The 17,081-nt window shown below is 41.5% G+C and overlaps 3 protein-coding genes across 3 annotated transcripts; 1 reads left to right on the top strand and 2 right to left on the bottom strand.

The window, feature by feature from the left end:
- Nucleotides 1–1,163: 1,163 nt before the first annotated feature.
- On the bottom strand, nt 1,164–4,729 carry afmid (arylformamidase). The gene is made up of 10 exons (XM_068592331.1): nt 4,530–4,729; nt 3,596–3,700; nt 3,432–3,480; nt 3,264–3,349; nt 3,076–3,148; nt 2,825–2,922; nt 2,639–2,717; nt 1,983–2,118; nt 1,711–1,815; nt 1,164–1,395 (listed from the first exon to the last, which is right to left on the bottom strand). Exons 1-10 carry the CDS (start codon nt 4,576–4,578, stop codon nt 1,366–1,368), a joined length of 810 nt encoding a protein of 269 aa, XP_068448432.1. The 5' UTR covers nt 4,579–4,729; the 3' UTR covers nt 1,164–1,365.
- Nucleotides 4,730–6,862: 2,133 nt separating this feature from the next.
- tk1 (thymidine kinase 1, soluble) lies at nt 6,863–10,695 on the top strand. The gene is made up of 7 exons (XM_068592333.1): nt 6,863–7,057; nt 7,255–7,286; nt 7,737–7,850; nt 8,587–8,680; nt 8,779–8,868; nt 9,180–9,299; nt 9,462–10,695. Exons 1-7 carry the CDS (start codon nt 6,992–6,994, stop codon nt 9,639–9,641), a joined length of 696 nt encoding a protein of 231 aa, XP_068448434.1. The 5' UTR covers nt 6,863–6,991; the 3' UTR covers nt 9,642–10,695.
- syngr2b (synaptogyrin 2b) lies at nt 10,529–17,046 on the bottom strand. The gene is made up of 4 exons (XM_068592332.1): nt 16,818–17,046; nt 14,037–14,274; nt 13,061–13,197; nt 10,529–12,330 (listed from the first exon to the last, which is right to left on the bottom strand). The coding sequence occupies exons 1-4, from the start codon at nt 16,926–16,928 to the stop codon at nt 12,070–12,072; spliced, it is 747 nt and encodes a 248-aa protein (XP_068448433.1). The 5' UTR covers nt 16,929–17,046; the 3' UTR covers nt 10,529–12,069.
- Between the last annotated feature and the right edge of the window lie 35 nt (nt 17,047–17,081).

Below are 17,081 nucleotides of genomic sequence, written 5' to 3'. Positions count from 1 at the left end.
CAACTGCCACAACAGGAAGTCTCAAATATAAATATTTATTTTGATGAATCTCTTTATAATCTACTGTCATGATTAATGATCAATAGAACATTGTGTACACAATAATGTAAAAAATATTTAAAATGCTAAAATGAGCACAGTAATAAGTGCATCGGTTAATTTAGTCACATCTGATTTTTTTTAAACGTGTATTTAAATATCATTAATCTATTAAGATCAAATTTACAGTGCAAATATAATAGTTTCCTTGGTGAGCAGTCAGAGTTGTGTAAGTTACAATAAAAACCTACATTCACTTGGTATGATCGGTATGACATGAGCTCCTATTCATGTCCTACCGATGAACTTTAAGTTGCTTTACAGATTGTCACAAGAAAGAAAATCCCAAAACAAACAAACCATCTTGTAGGAGCTATTTACTCATAGTATAAGTTTATTTTATTCACAAGTAATATTGTTTAATTATAGTTGTTTATTTTGGTTAGATTTAGTTGATGTATTAGGATAGTTTTTTCTATGCTAGTTTACTTAGTCTTTCAGTTTGTTAATTGGGTAATGCTGTGGGCATCCGGTGTGTATATAAAGACATAGACAGGTATAGGACCGTGATGCACCTGGGTAGGGCTATGATTTTTTTTACCAGCCAGCCAGCAGCCACAGTCGGCAACAGCAAAGACAGCCACGGCGACAGGTCAGGATGGGGTAGGCAGCATGGGAAGTTCTTTTGTTTGGTTGTTTGTTTAAATTACAATAAAACATCAGCAAAACCGGAACTCCCGCATGGACCCTGGATTATTTGGAGCTGCGTAAATTACATACCTACGGTGCATCAGTGGCTTTTTGATTTTGGTTTATTTTTGATTAATTTTTTTTTTATTTACAGGACAATTGGCCACTACACATCTTTTAAAGTATGCCTAAACTACTTATCAACGCTACAACTCTTAGTGCGCCAAAGGAACAGTACTTTCTGATGATAACATTGTGCACAATGTTCCTGAAATAATCTGTTCACAACTGAGCAAGTTTGACAGCAGTAACATTTGCTACAGTCACCATCCTTGAAATGACTCAACTTTAGGCACACAATGTTTTCATGAAAGGTTTTTCTGACTATCTACAGTGAACAAGTGTGTGTAACAAATGATACAGTAAACAAGATATTCCAAACAATACATGCCACCTCTTTGTTCAATAAAAATGCCAAATTGTACATTCACCATTGTACAAACCTGAAGTAATATCTATCTATCTATCTATCTATCTATCTATCTATCTATCAGTATTGGTGCACGATGTTCAGGTGGATGCTGATATGCTGATACAGAGGGTTGTTCATTAGATGATGGAAAAAAGATTGCCGCCTCAGTTCTTTCCCATCGTCTTCAAGAGAAGCTACAGAGGAAAAAAAAGGGATTAAAACATCTGGTTTAAGTGCCGTAACCATAAAACAACCTTGAAGAGAATAAAAACGTACTACAGCAAATGATGCATGTTGAATATTGTGTATGACTAAAGATGGATTGGATGATGAAAAGGAGGCAGATGGACAATTTAAAATCAGCTTTTTTTTTTTAGTTGGTTTAAAACTACTACTGCCACACAGTTACAAGGTTTTCATTACTATTGTATAATTAGACAAAATACAAAAGAGACTGGAAAATAACATGACCCTTCATCATTGCACCTTTGTTTTGTGAACGTGTGTACCTTTGTTAGGTTATACTCCCCATCTACCAGCTGCTCAATGATGTTGAAGTGGTCAGTGTTCGCCACATCGTTCATGGTCACGTTGAGGCCCGACGCCTCTAAAGTCTTTAAAGCCAGAAGAAAGAGGTGATAGTACACGTATGCACAGAATCATTTAAAACATCCTGACTTTATATATCTTAGTAAAACATGATTACAAAGCACAGGATAAGCGGTTAAGTAAAAGGATGGGTATGCTAATCAAAATAGTGTTCATGCTCAGCAGCACTGACTTTGTAGTATTCTTCCGACTGCTTCCGAAACTCGGGCGAGTCGTTCTCAGCGACGGCCACAATGATCTGGCAGCTGGAGGAGGAGAGTTTGAGCTGAGGGACCAGTTTGCTGGGGCTGTTCCTCACCGCCACCTCCCTATAAAAACAGGAGACGCCCGGAGGAGAGAGGAGTCAAATACTGAGTGGTACCACACACGCACACGCACACACACACACACACACACACACACAGCTATCTATAACAGTTCATTTACATCCTCGCCTCAAAATGTAGGATCCTGAAAAAATTATAAATGGCATTGCTGTTATTGTGAGAAATTAAATCTATACAATACGATTACTATTCTTAGAAATCAAATATGAAACACATCAAGTAATTCCAGCATCAAAGGTTGAAAAACTGAGTTGACAGAAGGAAGTTGCATAATGTGTAAACATGTTGTCATGGTCCGTTTACTTATAAACCCTGCGTTTCTGGTTTGTAATTCGAATTTCCCCTTAAAAGAGTTCTGTCATCATTTTTTCACTGCATTCCAGGAACATTGTCACCCATAATGCAACACAACCTGTCTAATGCAGCAGTTAGCGATTCCATTGGAAACAATGAAACAATCAGATCACTTTAAAATGTACATGCACTGCAGTAAGAAACATACTCTGTCATCTTCAAAGGCTCGTTGACGTAGGTGGACAAGATTGGCAGGAGGTCATATATGCCACTAACAAGGAAAGCACCTGTTAAAGAGTTCGAGAAACAGCAACAAAGACAAAACTAGATCAGCTATACAGTTGTTGCGTGTCAAACTTGCATTTCTTGTCCCGTTTGACCGGACGTGCCTTACCTTTGATCTCAGGAGTGATGGCGTACTGCGACCAGTCAGTGGAGAGGACCATTGCAGCCAGGTGAGCCCCAGCAGAGTGGCCACACAGGTACAGACCACTGAGGGAGAGATCAGAGTTTAAAAAAAAATAAACAGATGACCGTGATGATGGCATTTTATCTCTTTCTCGGTGAGAGAGGAGCAGGGTTAGGGGGAACATTTAAAAATGTGTTTTAATGTAATGCATTAAGATGATTTAATAGCATGCGTACCTGATGTGACAATACTGCTGGACCACGGACACAACACTCCTGCGTACTTGAGATACCATCAGGTCCATGTTGCCTGAAAGGGGCACAGGCAGAGTGCTGACATTCCCAGCTCATCTTCATAAAACAATCTTCTTCTTTTTTTTCCCCCAGGAAGAGAAACAATCTTATTGGAAATTAAGAGACTCTACCTTTGGGGGCGGTGTCATAGTCGACAGCAACCACCACTACACCTTTGTCAATGAGTGGAACAGCCATGAATCCTGATTCCTCCTTGCTATATGAGCACAGAGCATCAATCAGACAAATCGGAACAAAAAATATAAATCTGCAATGCAGAAGAGAACACAACAGTGTACCTGAGGAACTGCCAGTAACCTCCATGTAGGTAAATGACAAGGGGGACATCTGAAACAGAGGGAATCAGGCCTGTTAATCCTCAACATTATCTAAGCTTCTGCTATTTGAAGCACGGCAATGAGGGAGAGAGAGTTGGTGTCATGGCAGTCACACATGTCAGTACCCAAAGAGTTGGTGCTGGGTATGTAGACATCCAGTTTCTCTCCATCTCCTTCCCCGTATGGCACATTGAGCAACGTTTGAGCCAGACCACGGGCTCGCTCCGTACCTGCGCACACACACAATATTAAAGCATGACACAGTACAACATGACGGCATATACAGTGAGACAATGTCTACCATTGACATGGGTGTATTAGGTAATTGTGGACAATGCTGCCAAGTATTGTGAGCAATCTTGGACCGTTGCATCTCTGTGATGAAGTTCTGATTTTGTGTCTCATTCCCTGGTTTAGACAAAAGCAGACATTCCCATACGTTGGCACTGACCGTGAACAGTAACAACCCAGATTCAACTGCAGTTGGGCACCTTTGTTGCATGGTCCCTGCTGTTGTCTCTCTAATTAAGGCTTCAAATGGAAATTGTATATACCATTCATAATTAAGTTTTCCATTATGGAAAAGCATATTTACAGAAGATTTGTTCCAGATTCTGTACATTTTTTTGTTTAACACCAGCAACAAAACTTAGCACAGTATGCTCACCAAATTCATTGATATGTCCCAATTAGGTAATTTATGTGGAAAAGGTATCCTAGACAGAGCATGTTTTCTATCTTTGTAAAAAAAATAAAAAAAATGTTTACACTCTGAACTTCTTTCAGAAATCTTAGCACAACTCATCCAGAATACTGTTGACTTCTAGCCATTTTAGATGTGTATGGTAAAACCAACAAAACAAACAACCGTGTGGAATAAATTAAAGCGTCTCGCGTCAAAATATCTTAAAAACACGCCGACTATCCATCTCGCGCTACATATTTTTGACAGGGACAGACAGTTTGGCGAAGCACCTGTGTTCCTTACTGCTGGCTGCCACTCAAACGGATTTCTGTGCATTGTTGCGAATTAGCATCGTAGCTACAAAACAGACCGACCTTCCTTTAAAGCCTTCTCGTGAGCCTTGATCACGTCGTCCGCCGACATCCTGTGCGACCACCAGCTGGGCGAATACTGCCTCTCAAGCTCCTGTGACACGGAGAGACTGCTGTCAGCTACGAGGCCGTGCAAGCCGAGACCCCGCTAATAAACACGGTGAACAGCGCCCTCTGCTGGTTTTAGTAACGGACTCAGGACATGTAATGTTATGGTTTAAATGTTAGTTACTAGTTCGGGAGGCCAGTGAATGTCACGTAAACTGTGTTGTTGTATAACCTGTCACTCAAAGTAGCTACCTGTGTGTGTGTGTGTGTGTGTGTGTGTGTGTGTGTGTGTGTGTGTGTTGCGGGGAGAGATAGTCTACGACGGACAGCCTGAAGCTTGTTGCGAGGCTTTGTGCGTGCTTTTCCTGTGTTTGGCGTAGACTACGGCAGACAGTAGCCTGTTGTTCTGCAATAAAGCACCCAATAAGCCAGACAATGTCTCGCAACTTCCTGACGCAGGGTCGCTGCAGTATTTACCCTCTGCTATGCTGAGGCCGGGCAATCTTTTAATGCAACTAAGTTCATCGGTTGTAAAAACAGGGACTATAGAATATTGTTGTTTCAGACTAAATGTATAGTTAGAAATATGCAAATTTATATATTCCTGCCAAAGTTACACCCGGCAATCTCAGTATGCGAGCAGAGAGAAAATATTAAACACTTAAAGTCAAACTCTTACATCTTTCTTCATTTTAGTCCAGTGCATCATTTTGTTTTAGTAGTGACTTAATTCGCTGAAATCCTGCTGGCAGAGGAATACAATCCAAATGTGCGCAGCTGAAAGACTTCCGGACTTTAGACTAACAACCTAAAGTCCACGTGTCTCTGTCCTGTTGAACAACCACTACACACAGCTGCTTTCTGCTGCAAGGCCGAGCTCCTGAGTCTGCGACGTGTCTGCGCATGCGTGCTCAGCCTGACGGTGTGTGTGTGTGTGTGTGTGTGTGTGTGTGTGTGTGTGTGTGTGTGTGTGTGTGTGTGTGTGTGTGTGTGTGTGTGTGTGTGTGTGTGTGCGCCACCAGTAGTCAGGCACCTGTCTGTCTACTGGTGATAATTGCCACCAGTAGTCAGACAAGGGTGCCACCACTAGGGGGCAGTAGTCAGGCAGGGTCCGTGTACGTTTTGTTCGTTTGTTTTATCGTTCATTCGAGAATACGGAAATACGGAAAAACGGTCCGTACACGGACCCGATTTGCGTCTTCGTTCTCCAGCGTCTTCTTAAGTTATGAGAGGCTGCACGCGCACCTCCGTGTTGTGACCACAATGCTGCACTGCCACCCACCGGGCACATTGGGCATAACACACCATATCAATAAAGTAAAATACAATCAAAATAAACAAAATGTGACCATACATTTTTGTGCGTCACACTTTGTGCGCCACGGACTCGTCGCTGCCGGTGATCGCACTTACTGTCTCTCGCTTTCTGAGGAGTTTGGCGTGCGGATATAAAACTGCTTGTTCTGCCAGAATTACAGCCTTTGTTTGTAACCCAATATTAAATTATTTTTAGTATTATCGTGAGTGGCAGTGGTTTCTGCTTCCTGCTTATTCTATTCTACTGTACAATACTTTATATACACTTTATTATACACTGTATATGCTTGCATTTTTGCATTTTCTTTATAATTTAATTAATTTTAATATGTTCTGCTCTGCTATTTTATTGTATATATTGAGTATTTTCCATACTTAATATTTGTATGTTTACTCTTTGCTTGCTGCTGCTACAAAGAAATGTATCCCCGGTGATGAATAAAGTATATCTATCTATCTATCTATCTATCTATCTATCTATCTATCTATCTATCTATCCATCTATCCATCGTATACACTTGTAAAACACTATTCTTGGTATATTTTTCTGTGATACCTCAGTAATTAGCCAATCAAAAAGAAAGCCTGAATGTGTGAATTTAAAAGCGTATCACTGTTTGTTTCTACAAGTAACGAATTACAATCCCACATTATAACGTTTTTGTCCTTTCAACGTGTCAGGAAGCACCCCCTCTCAAAAAAAGAAAAATAAATGTAAAAAAAGAAAAAAAGGCTTGTCCCACCGACATTATGTTCTGTGCTCTGATTGGTCAAAGCACATTGCTCTGACGTTGCTCTGACCAATCAGAGCACATTGCTCTGACGTTGCTCTGGCCAATCAGAGCACATTGCGCTGACATAGCTCTGACCAATCAGAGCACATTGCTCTCCGCCGTCACAACTCTGGGGGAGCTGTTTGGCTCAAAGATGCACGTGACTCTACATTCTTTGGTTGAATCTTTGATAAAAACAGCCCACAACCGTCCGCGCGCTTTATTTAACGTTATGATTTAGAACAAGTTCTGCTGTTGGTTGACATTAATACATATCTTACTTATTTAACACCTTTTAATTATCATTTATAGCGTCTTTAAGGTGAAATGGAGTGTGTGGATTTTCCAAGAGTTCTGCCAAATTCCCCGAGAAAAGCACGGGGACAAATTCAGGTTGGTGTCTTGATTGATCTTAACGATAACAACGATATTGTCTCAATCATATCGTACCCGTATCAAACTAAGATAAGCAGGACACTACTGGATAACTTGATGTGTCTCTATTGCAAATAATACCCTGTCATTGACTTTCATCTCATTAAACGTTCAAGTACTTCCTCAGCCTTGACTAACTCCACTATTGTCGGCAGGTCATCTTTGGACCGATGTTTTCAGGCAAAAGGTGAGTTATTGATTCACTGACATAGAACCAGCGCGTGTCTGTGCACGTAAAGCTAGCTGCTGTTGCTCGTATCCACTGTTTAAAATGACATTATGGGTAAAAACAACATTCCACCGAGACTTCAACATCCCGCCAAATCTCCTCCATTGTGTACCCAGCGCCTCCCTACAGTAACCTGTATATCCTGTGTCATATGGTAAAGCGTACAGTTGCTATACAGTAACGTTATGCTTTGTGAACACATTTTACCACCTTGTTTTACTAAAGTTGCACATTATGCTAAACAGTATTACATAGTATTCAGGCGATGTAGCAAGTAGTATTAAATTGGTGTTTAATAATCTCTGTGACATAGCTAATAATTGTATTTTCATAAAACAAATGGATATGTGTTTGTTTTTTTTACTGATATTAACCAAATTAATTTTCTATATTTCTTCTAACTTTCAGCACTGAACTGATGCGAAGAGTGCGCCGGTTCCAGATAGCCCAGTACAACTGCCTGGTGATCAAATATGCCAAAGACACACGTTATTGTGACACTGGCATGGCCACACACGACAAGTACGTCCCCTGTTTTCCTTTACTGTTGTGTTCAGCTCACAATTACAGAAATATATGTTTGTAGATGTGATAATGAAGTCAGTAGAAAAGGAAGAACGTATGGTTTTGTAACCTTGTTCAATAGTTTTGCTATTCATTTGTGCATGCTTGCTTAAAATGATATTTGATTGCACATATCAAGGGCTGCATGGTGGTGTTGTAGTTAGCACTGTTGCCTCACAGCAGGAGGGGCCAGGGTTTGATGTGTAGTTTGCATGTTCTCCCTGTGTCAGTGTTGGTTCGCCCCGAGTTCTCCAGCTTCCTCACACAGTTTAAAGACATGCAGCTCAGGTTAATTGAAGACTCTGAATTGCCCACTGGTGTGAATGTGAGCATGAATTGTTGTCTGTCTCTATATGTTTGCCCTGCGATGGTCCGGCGACCTGTCCAGTGTGAACGCTGCCTTTGCCCAATGTCCCAGTGACTCTGAACAGGAACGTAATGAATGGATGCACATATCACGCGAGAGATAGGGTACGATACATGACAAAAGAAACATGTTATGCTGAGGAGGATTTGCTGAAACGTTATCTACAAGTACAACAATAAACCTCTCATCTAAAATTTTTATTTGAACAAAAATTAGGAATTACACAAGAGGATACACTTGTCTTGAAAAAAACAACATGAAATAATTTAACCCGAGATGTATTTGATATTGATATTTGTTTCCACCTCTATCTTGTCCATCTTTTAGAAGCACAATGGAAGCTTTACCAGCAACTTGCCTTGAAGAAATGCGGCAGCAGGCATTACAAGCCTGTGTCATTGGAATTGATGAAGGGCAGTTTGTAAGTCTACATATACAGTATATTGTTTCCTCTTCACCTCCATACAGGCCAGGATGTCTTACTCAGGACAAATCCCCCACTAACTATTGTCATTGTAGTTTCCAGACACAGTGGCGTTTTGTGAAGAGATGGCCAATTTGGGGAAGACGATCATCGTAGCTGCTTTGGATGGAACCTTCCAGAGAAAAGTGAGTATTTATGTTTTGTGTCATCGTGATACTGGCAAACACTCAGTTCATAATGACAGACAGACACTGTGTGAATGCTGCAGAGACAGATAGAGTACCTCTGTGGTTGTGGACACAACAACAAATCCAAGACAAGGAACTCATTCAGAAAGAACCGTGAACAATGTGCATACGCAGCTCTATAAGAGAAAGGTCAACACATGCTCATTATTCCTCACTATAGTGCCTTTGCGCTGTCCTCGTAATGTGACTTTACCTCCATCCATTCAGTGGTATTTTATTCTTTTCTGCTGTCCTGTGCATTCTTGTAGCCATTTGGAAACATCCTGAACCTCATCCCTCTAGCGGAGAGCGTCGTGAAGCTCCACGCCGTCTGCATGCAGTGTTACAAAGAAGCAGCCTACACCAAGAGGATAGGAGCTGAGAAGGAGGTGAGGTGGTTATCCAAAGGAAACTCTTAATCAATTGACCCTAAAGTGCTTCGTAACATTTTAATTATCTTTTATTATAGAGTGAGTAATGTAACCCAAAGACCTCTTTTCTTTCATCAAATTATTGTAAACCTGACTACTATTGTTTCTCTGTGTTTTCAGGTGGAAGTCATTGGTGGATCTGACAAGTATCAGGCTGTGTGTCGAAAGTGTTATGGCGGTCTGGTGGTGGACAAAGAGAACAGCGCTCCTTTCAGGAATGAAACTCCACAGCATGTCATCTCAGGAAAACTCCTGGACTCCTCGATTCCTAGGAAGCTTTTCTCTTCTCTCCATCTCTGAATACAAAAATTACACATATTGCTGAAGCTCGTTGGAGAGTATCTGTGCAAGTGGTGTGGGTGCAATTGTGAGAAAATTGATTCTTATATCTGACATTAACTTTTGCTTCCTGGTATTTTAGGAACCGTAACATTACTGCTAACAAATTTGATTTGTTGAGTCCAATTATTTTTCTTTTAGCCTTTTTTTGTGTGTGTGTGTGTGTGTGTGTGTGTGTACATGTATTTCTTATAATGGGATGAATATGAATTAATGTTTTATTATTTTTGATAATGTACTTGACAATAACCCTAAAACATGAGTAATAACTCACTGTCATAGGTTTCACTACACTGTGGTTGTTTGGGTTCCTCTCAACATCTTTAACGGTAAAAGTATCTGGTCAAATGTAAGATTTTAAATATTTTTTAATGTATTTTCTGCTTTCATTTATAAAAGGAAATACCCTTTGTGGAAAGTTTAGCTCAAGTTTTGTCATGTTTGGGAGTAGGTTTTAGTGAAATTAAATTTAAATTGTGGTGACATATCGTAACAGTTGGGGAATGATGTATTCACCATTTTGAAACTTGCAGTATATCTTTTATGCTCCAACACACAACTGATACGTAACTGAATGCCCTCACAAGCAACAGGGGACCAAAATAGCCTGTTTACATCCTGGCAGGCTCTGAGGTTGTGAAGAGAGGTGGCAGGTTGGAATGGAAAGAGTATATCATCCCGACAATATGAAACCTCTATTATTGCAGAGCACTGATGCAATGATAACCTTAATGTAACTATACATCCTGTGAATGATTTAATTCTGACATGACAAAATTAATGTAAAGGGGTGCAGGAATGAGGGGAGGGTCCTGAAAGTCAGCATTTGCAATTTAAAAAAATCCACGGGGGCAGCTGTGATGCACAGCTTAACTTTATTATTGAATCATGGCACATTTAACTCACACTTGATAAACTTCAGGTACAAATAATAAATCAAGATGTGTTTTTCATGTAGATGATTTCAGTAAGTTGTGCACATGTTTTCTATTAAATGTATTTCCACTTGTACAAATGTCTTCAATGTGGTACCACAATAGCATCAACTTTAACATACAACAGCATTTATTAACTGGTCTGTCATTTGCAGTCAGTTTAAGTAAAAATGTTGAGCATCACTTCAGCTGAGCTCCAGCAGCCAGACTGTCGAGCACAAAGGAAACCAATAGTCCGATGAAAGGTGTTGCACTCTCACTGTCAGACTGAGAGGTGTTAATCTGTCATTGGTAAAGACACACCCGCTACCGTCTGCATATAACAGTTTAGATTAAGAAGCCTGTAAACAGGAGATAAAAATCAATGTTCAGAAAACTAAAAGTCACAAAGACCTTGGAGGTGTGAGGCCGCTCTGTTCGCAGCCTTAAGAGGGAGCCTTGCGTCTGGTAGTTAATAAGTTACTCTTCAGTTAGAGGACAGGCTTAGTTGATAAACCCGTTCAATAAGTGCAGTTATCTACATTCTCCATCTATCTGAATGTTAGCCACAAATTTCAAAGGTCAACACCAACTACGAATCTCCAATAAACGCTTTTGATAGATTGGCACACGTAACCCAATGTTATCAACACAGAGGTGTTGTATCAGCATTTCTACTGAGTTCAACAAATGGAGAGGTTTTAATGTTTTCTCAAGTCACCACCATCAACTGCACATTAAGAGTGGTCTTAAAGACATAGCTAGTTGAGATGATGAACCCAGGATCAACCTTACTGTCGCACAAAGATTGGAAAACTTTCTCAAGGGTGAGATCATAATTTTCTGGCTACGAAAACCTTGACTGCACAATCTGTACAGAACCCACGTTTTACAAAAAAACTAAATCACAGGAGGATATTTGGCTTTCTAGTAGTCTTTTCTCACTGTAATTTAATACATCATTAACTGTTGAAAGGTCCTCAAGACAAATACACTAGAGGGGAAACATCAACCAAACCAAGTAAGCAAAGAAAATTAGGCACATCGAACCATTAAAATGACAGCTTCAGAAGGTGGAATATGTACAAATGCGGATTATCAGGTTCCACCAGAGAGTAAAGAGGCACACATTCTTTACGGCACATATTTGACCTCCTGGGAACTATCTACCTCTCCCCTTTAGGATCAGCCCACTTGAGGTAAAAAGTTGTGTCTTTGCGCACAAGTCGAAGGTCGGATTCTTAACAGTCAGCCTGACGTCTTGATATCCGACCGCCGACCCTTTGATGTAAACAGCAGCGTCCCTCGTCTCTAACTCGCAGTTGCACTGCTCAGACTCTCAAATTGGACAACACTTGGAAAAGTGTGTTGAATCAAATGTTGAACCACATCAATATGACGCAGCTCCGGTCTGTGCAGTGCAACTACAATCAGTGGACCAACAGATGACCTGGTCCATGTGAGCTCCCTTTGTCTCAGTAGCTGGGCGGCTGGTAGTCAGCGTCTCCTTGCGGCTGGGCGTTTGTCGCGGAGGGGGGCTGCTGCTGCGTGGCGGGCGCATTGCTGGGGTAGGCGTTGTAAGTGGTAGGTGTGTAGGTAGTGGGGTTGTAGGAGGTGGGAGCGTAGGTCGGGGGGTAAGGGGTGTGGTGATCTGGTGGCACGTCGGTGTAGGTTGGGATGGTTGCGTCATGAACACCGCGGCGGAAACGGATCAACGCAAAGTAGGTCAGGATTCCCTGTATGATTAAATCAAAAGGTCAAAAGGTTATTACAGTTACTTGGAAGACTTCAAACTGTTTTATTTTACAATATTCATGAGGATTGATGTAGTTCTCAACTTCTGACAGGTTTCACTTTGTATCAGTGTCAAAATAAACCTGAGCCTTTTCAGAGGAGACAATCCACCACGATGACGTGTAGTCAACGCTTTACATTCATGCAACGTGTGCGATCAAGGTTTTATGCAGGGTTTGAGTGATCATGGGAATCTCCAACACACAATTTGAAAGCCAGCTTAAGAACAACACTATGATCACATGTCCTGAAGACAATCAATAAGCAAATGTTTGCCATTTGCTCTGAGCTATTATTGTAACTTAAGGTTAAGAGAAGTGTTGCAGAAAATGAAATATCTGTGTTAGACCAACTTTATTATAGTTTCTAGAAATATAAGGTTTGCTGTTCAGCAGCTGACTCTGAAGATGTCAGAAGTCTCCACCAGTATTTGAAGGCGCCAACCTGGAGGACTTTAACAAACAATATGTAACTTATTGCAAAGGTCTGACTCATGATGTCTCTTAAACAAGTTTAATGTCTCTTGCATGTGTTGGTATCATACTGGTACAAACGAGGAATATTTTTACGTTTTGGGAAATATGCTTTTAAACTTTCTTGCAGAGAATTTGATGAGAATAAAATTCTGAGCCGTTTTTGGATTAAACAGAAGACCACAGCAGTCCTGCTCACCCATGTGGCGATAGAAAAGAACGAGAAGGCCACCGTGGCTCGCGCAGCGTCCTCTGGGATACCGGTGATGTCATCAGTTTTAGCCCACTGACTGGCCAACAGGCAGAAACAAGCGAACCAAAGGAAGCACCACACCCCTAAAAAACACAGAGAGACACAGATGCACAAACACACACAAATTTGAATTATTGTTTTTCCCTACTGCATGAAAATATATAAAAAGTGTAAAAACAAGGATCTGAAAATGAAACAAAGGGCTCTCTTGTTGCCATCTGCTCAAATGACCACAAGCTGTTTCTCAAACTACCACTTCTTTGTTTCCTTAAAGAATGGCTGACTGTGAACTGTGGCATGTACAGCTGATGTCACTACCGTGTGTAACGATGAATAATACATGTTATGTTACGTCGGGAAAAGAGGCAGCGGTCTTTTGCACATTACGCCAAGTCACAGAGGCCTTCTGTATCAATACAACATGGATATTTTATCCCCTAATTAAGTTGGGATGCGATGAAACACGCTAGCTTATTTTAACATGAGCTACAGAGCCACGTTAGCGTTCATTTGAAGGCGGTTGTGTGAAATATTTTGGTCGGATTTAAGAGGGTTTGTTCCACTGTGAACAGCTTTCCAGGTTGGAAACAAGGTACACGAGAGCAGTGAAAGTGAACCAAAACAGTGAAATTGTGGGCCGTAATACCAAAACAATGAGCTGAAAGAAGCTAAAACATTATATATATATATATATATATATATATATATATATATATATATATATATATATATATATATATATATATACACACACACACACACATCCATCCATCCATACATATATTCTAATTTGGGTCCATCACTATGAGCGTCACCTTTCACATTACACAGTCATTTGATTCACTGTTGATATACAAATATAAATTTGTGCAGCTTTAAAGCTCTTTCAGAACAAAGATATACCTTGAACGCTCCTGCTTACCTGAGAACACCAGGTCTGCAATGACAGCGTACTTTCTTTCCTGTGCGTTGCTCATAAAAGGAAAGTAAGCGTCCACCACCAGGAAGGCAACACATGCCAGGAAGGCGATCACCCCGATGCCAATAGAGTAATGACATGCCGAGTCGTTCTTGTTGAAGATGCACTTCACCTCGGCACTGTAGGACGAGTTGATGTAGCCCTCTGTTGCGATGGAAGCAAACACCACCAGGGCAAATATCTATATTGAATCAGAGAAAAGAAGAAGGCGGCTTTCAATGATTTGCAAAGGCACAAGAAGAAAGGGGCTTGTTGAAGGAACATTGCGCCGACTTTTCCAGTTTAACCATTAACTTTACATTGCATACTTTACAATCCTGCTGGTCTCTTTTGTTTTGAGGCTGATTCGCTACCTTTCAGGCATCCTTTGGATTTACTTCATGGAAACACAATATAAAAATCTCCAAGAAGAGAACTGAAGCCTTACTTGAAAAAAAAAACAGGTAATTCACTTGATCATTGGTAAAATTCAGTTTGAAATGAGGGAGCAGTTGGAAAGTTCTTCCTTGGTGGTGCAGTTGAAGAAACTCCATCTAGTATTTAGGTCTACTATGAAAAAACACAGAAATCAGGAGCTCTTCTGTCCCAAAAGCTACCATAGAAGAAGATAAAATGACTGTGGCCTTCATGCAAAGAATATGTGATTTCAGTTTTTTTGTATTATCGAGCTTACTGTTAAACAGCCGGCTTTTGATTCACGAGGAGTTTCTTACGCGCATCAACAAAAGAGGGTGCTCCAGACACGTGAAATGCATTTAACCTGTGACAACCTTTGCATGGTGCAGGTGGAGTACTGAAAGCAAACTTTACAGAAGACATTTGTAGAGATGACGTTTGTTGCTGTCTCCTCTGGTTACCCACCTAACCATGTGACCTACTTCTGAGTGCAGCTGCCGGCCATGTGACTCCACAAACTCCACTAACAACACTCATAATGAGACCGGGAGGAGGATAGAGAGGGACTGTTTAACTTGTGGGAAGCAGGACGAAGTGAGATGCAAATAAGCCACAATTCTGCTGATGGGATGAGCCGAAAAGTATCAAAAACTAGCAGAAGTGAATGTGGGGAGTTCCAAAACACAAGACAAAAGTGAAACAGAGGGATTAGGAGTGGAGCAGACGGATGTTTCTGTGCATTGTGGCGACAACACAATTGAACAGATGGACAGTGTTTGTAAGCCGAGCGACGGATGTCATGAACATGTAAAAAAACAACAGCATCCCATATTGTCATATAGGAGGGTCTTTTGGGGCTCATTTGTTTTGCTCCGTCGGATGTCATTAAGCAGCACAAATAACACGGACAGCCTCCCTCTGATGATGATCTGTGTTCACATAGTGAAGAAAAAGCCACAAGAAGTGAAATAAATACACGGTCAGCAGGGTCAGCGAAGGGTCAGTGATGTGATTCAACACCTTAAATGAGCCAGAGCTATTGTATGCAGACGCTCCATGTTCCAGGAGCAGGTGTGTTACCGACCGAACAATCCTCTCTTGTGTCATAGGGACAGGCTTGTTGAAGTGAGATTAAAATCACCAGAGTTACATGGAGATCTAGGCAGAGTGAATTTGAGATGAGTTGAGCACAGCTGCCTGTACGTCTGTGTGTGTTGGGGGAGCGAGGGCCAACGGGGGAGCGGTATCACCTTACCTGCCCATCAGCCCCTGTTTACTAGTGACACACATAATCGCACATACATTTCCCCAAACACATAAACACTCGGCAGTTGTGGCTGCCAAGGGCACATTCTGTCCTCCGTCCTCATCTACCACGCTGGATAACATGCAACAGTATCCTTGTGAAGTGGTGTGTTTTCTCACCTCCATGTGCGTTAGCTAGAGGCCAAAGAGACAAATAGCTCATGCTCCGTGAACCAAGTAAATGCAAATCAACCGTATAGTCTCTGTAAACTAGGACACGAGTCTGAAGGGAGAAGACACCAACCACGTCCAATAAAACTCACTCTAAATGAAGATCAAAATGTTTCACCAAAGACTACAGTTCCAATCCAATCTTTCAAAACACGCAGGGCTGGTGAACAATACATTGTATTGCACAACCTGTCTGGTCACAAGTCATTGTGGACTTTCCAGATCAGTGTCTTAACCACAAAAACAAATCTTTGACACAAGATTTGCCTAGCAACAGGTGATCAGCAGACATAACAACTTCCCAGAACTTTCCGTGGGACATAAAAACCCCTCTTTATGCAAATAAACGTTGTCAGTGAAACCCCTTCATGGTAACAACTAATATGAAAGTCATCTATCCATTTAAATACATAACATATTGTGGTAATCTGTCTTGAGAAGTTATATGTAATCTTCCTATATGGTGAGCACAGCTCCAGTGTTACAGACTGCAGCGATCTCTAAAATATGAGAATGATCAAACATCCTTGTTGGAGTGTTGCTCCTCAGCGTCTGACTGTTTTCTGTCTTTTTTTTCCTCCGACAACAGCAGTGTTGACCTGTGGTGTCGCCGAGCTGCTGTCATGCACCAGCTGCGTGCAACATGACGCCCCGCAGAGACGCTGCACATAGCAGCCTGTTGTTCTTCCGTCTCAAATAGGAATTGAGCTTTCAGCCGCTCCACAGAGCCAGTTTACGCGCTCCGGGCCGAGCGCACCTGCTCACATGCCACGTTGGATATGACTCCTGTGAGTTTTTAACCTTTGGACATACGCTGCTAATTGTCCTATACGCCCACGGTAGCCAACTCACCCAACTGAGTATCCGCACGATGGTTTGCGGTTGTCGGATAAACTTGTAAAAGTCGAAGCCTCCTCCTGCGAGCGAAGCCCCGTACGCACTTGCACCGCCCGTCTCCTCCATGCCGCTCTCCTGTTCAGCAGGTTCTCCGGAGCTCACCGTGTGGGGTTTCCACCGATCTGACAGGACAGCCCGCTAAAACTAAACTAAACTAGACCGCTGTCACCTCCTGTCGTGCTGCTTCCCCAGATGAAGACGAGTGCCACCCAGAGGAGC

This window comes from Clinocottus analis, unplaced genomic scaffold (genome assembly GCF_023055335.1).
Source record: "Clinocottus analis isolate CAN_PGR_092001 unplaced genomic scaffold, fCliAna1.0.p SCAF_27, whole genome shotgun sequence".
NCBI classification, from domain to species: Eukaryota; Metazoa; Chordata; class Actinopteri; order Perciformes; family Cottidae; genus Clinocottus; species Clinocottus analis.
The sequence above is the reverse complement of the archived record's forward strand: the minus strand, read 5'-3'. Positions and strand labels throughout refer to the sequence as shown.

Excerpts from the sequence above, each read along its gene's own strand:
- afmid (XM_068592331.1), bottom strand. The coding sequence starts at position 4,578 with ATGTCGGCGGACGACGTGATCAAGGCTCACGAGAAGGCTTTAAAGGAA. Across the intron at positions 2,923-3,075 it reads CAGCAGTATTGTCACATCAG|TGGTCTGTACCTGTGTGGCC; the intron begins GTACGCATGCTA and ends TCTCTCCCTCAG. Across the intron at positions 1,816-1,982 it reads AGTCGGAAGAATACTACAAA|ACTTTAGAGGCGTCGGGCCT; the intron begins GTCAGTGCTGCT and ends CTGGCTTTAAAG.
- tk1 (XM_068592333.1), top strand. The coding sequence starts at position 6,992 with ATGGAGTGTGTGGATTTTCCAAGAGTTCTGCCAAATTCCCCGAGAAAA. Across the intron at positions 7,058-7,254 it reads AAGCACGGGGACAAATTCAG|GTCATCTTTGGACCGATGTT; the intron begins GTTGGTGTCTTG and ends TATTGTCGGCAG. Across the intron at positions 9,300-9,461 it reads GGATAGGAGCTGAGAAGGAG|GTGGAAGTCATTGGTGGATC; the intron begins GTGAGGTGGTTA and ends CTGTGTTTTCAG.
- syngr2b (XM_068592332.1), bottom strand. The coding sequence starts at position 16,928 with ATGGAGGAGACGGGCGGTGCAAGTGCGTACGGGGCTTCGCTCGCAGGA. Across the intron at positions 14,275-16,817 it reads TCGTGCGGATACTCAGTTGG|ATATTTGCCCTGGTGGTGTT; the intron begins GTGAGTTGGCTA and ends GATTCAATATAG. Across the intron at positions 12,331-13,060 it reads TCTTTTCTATCGCCACATGG|GGAATCCTGACCTACTTTGC; the intron begins GTGAGCAGGACT and ends TTAATCATACAG.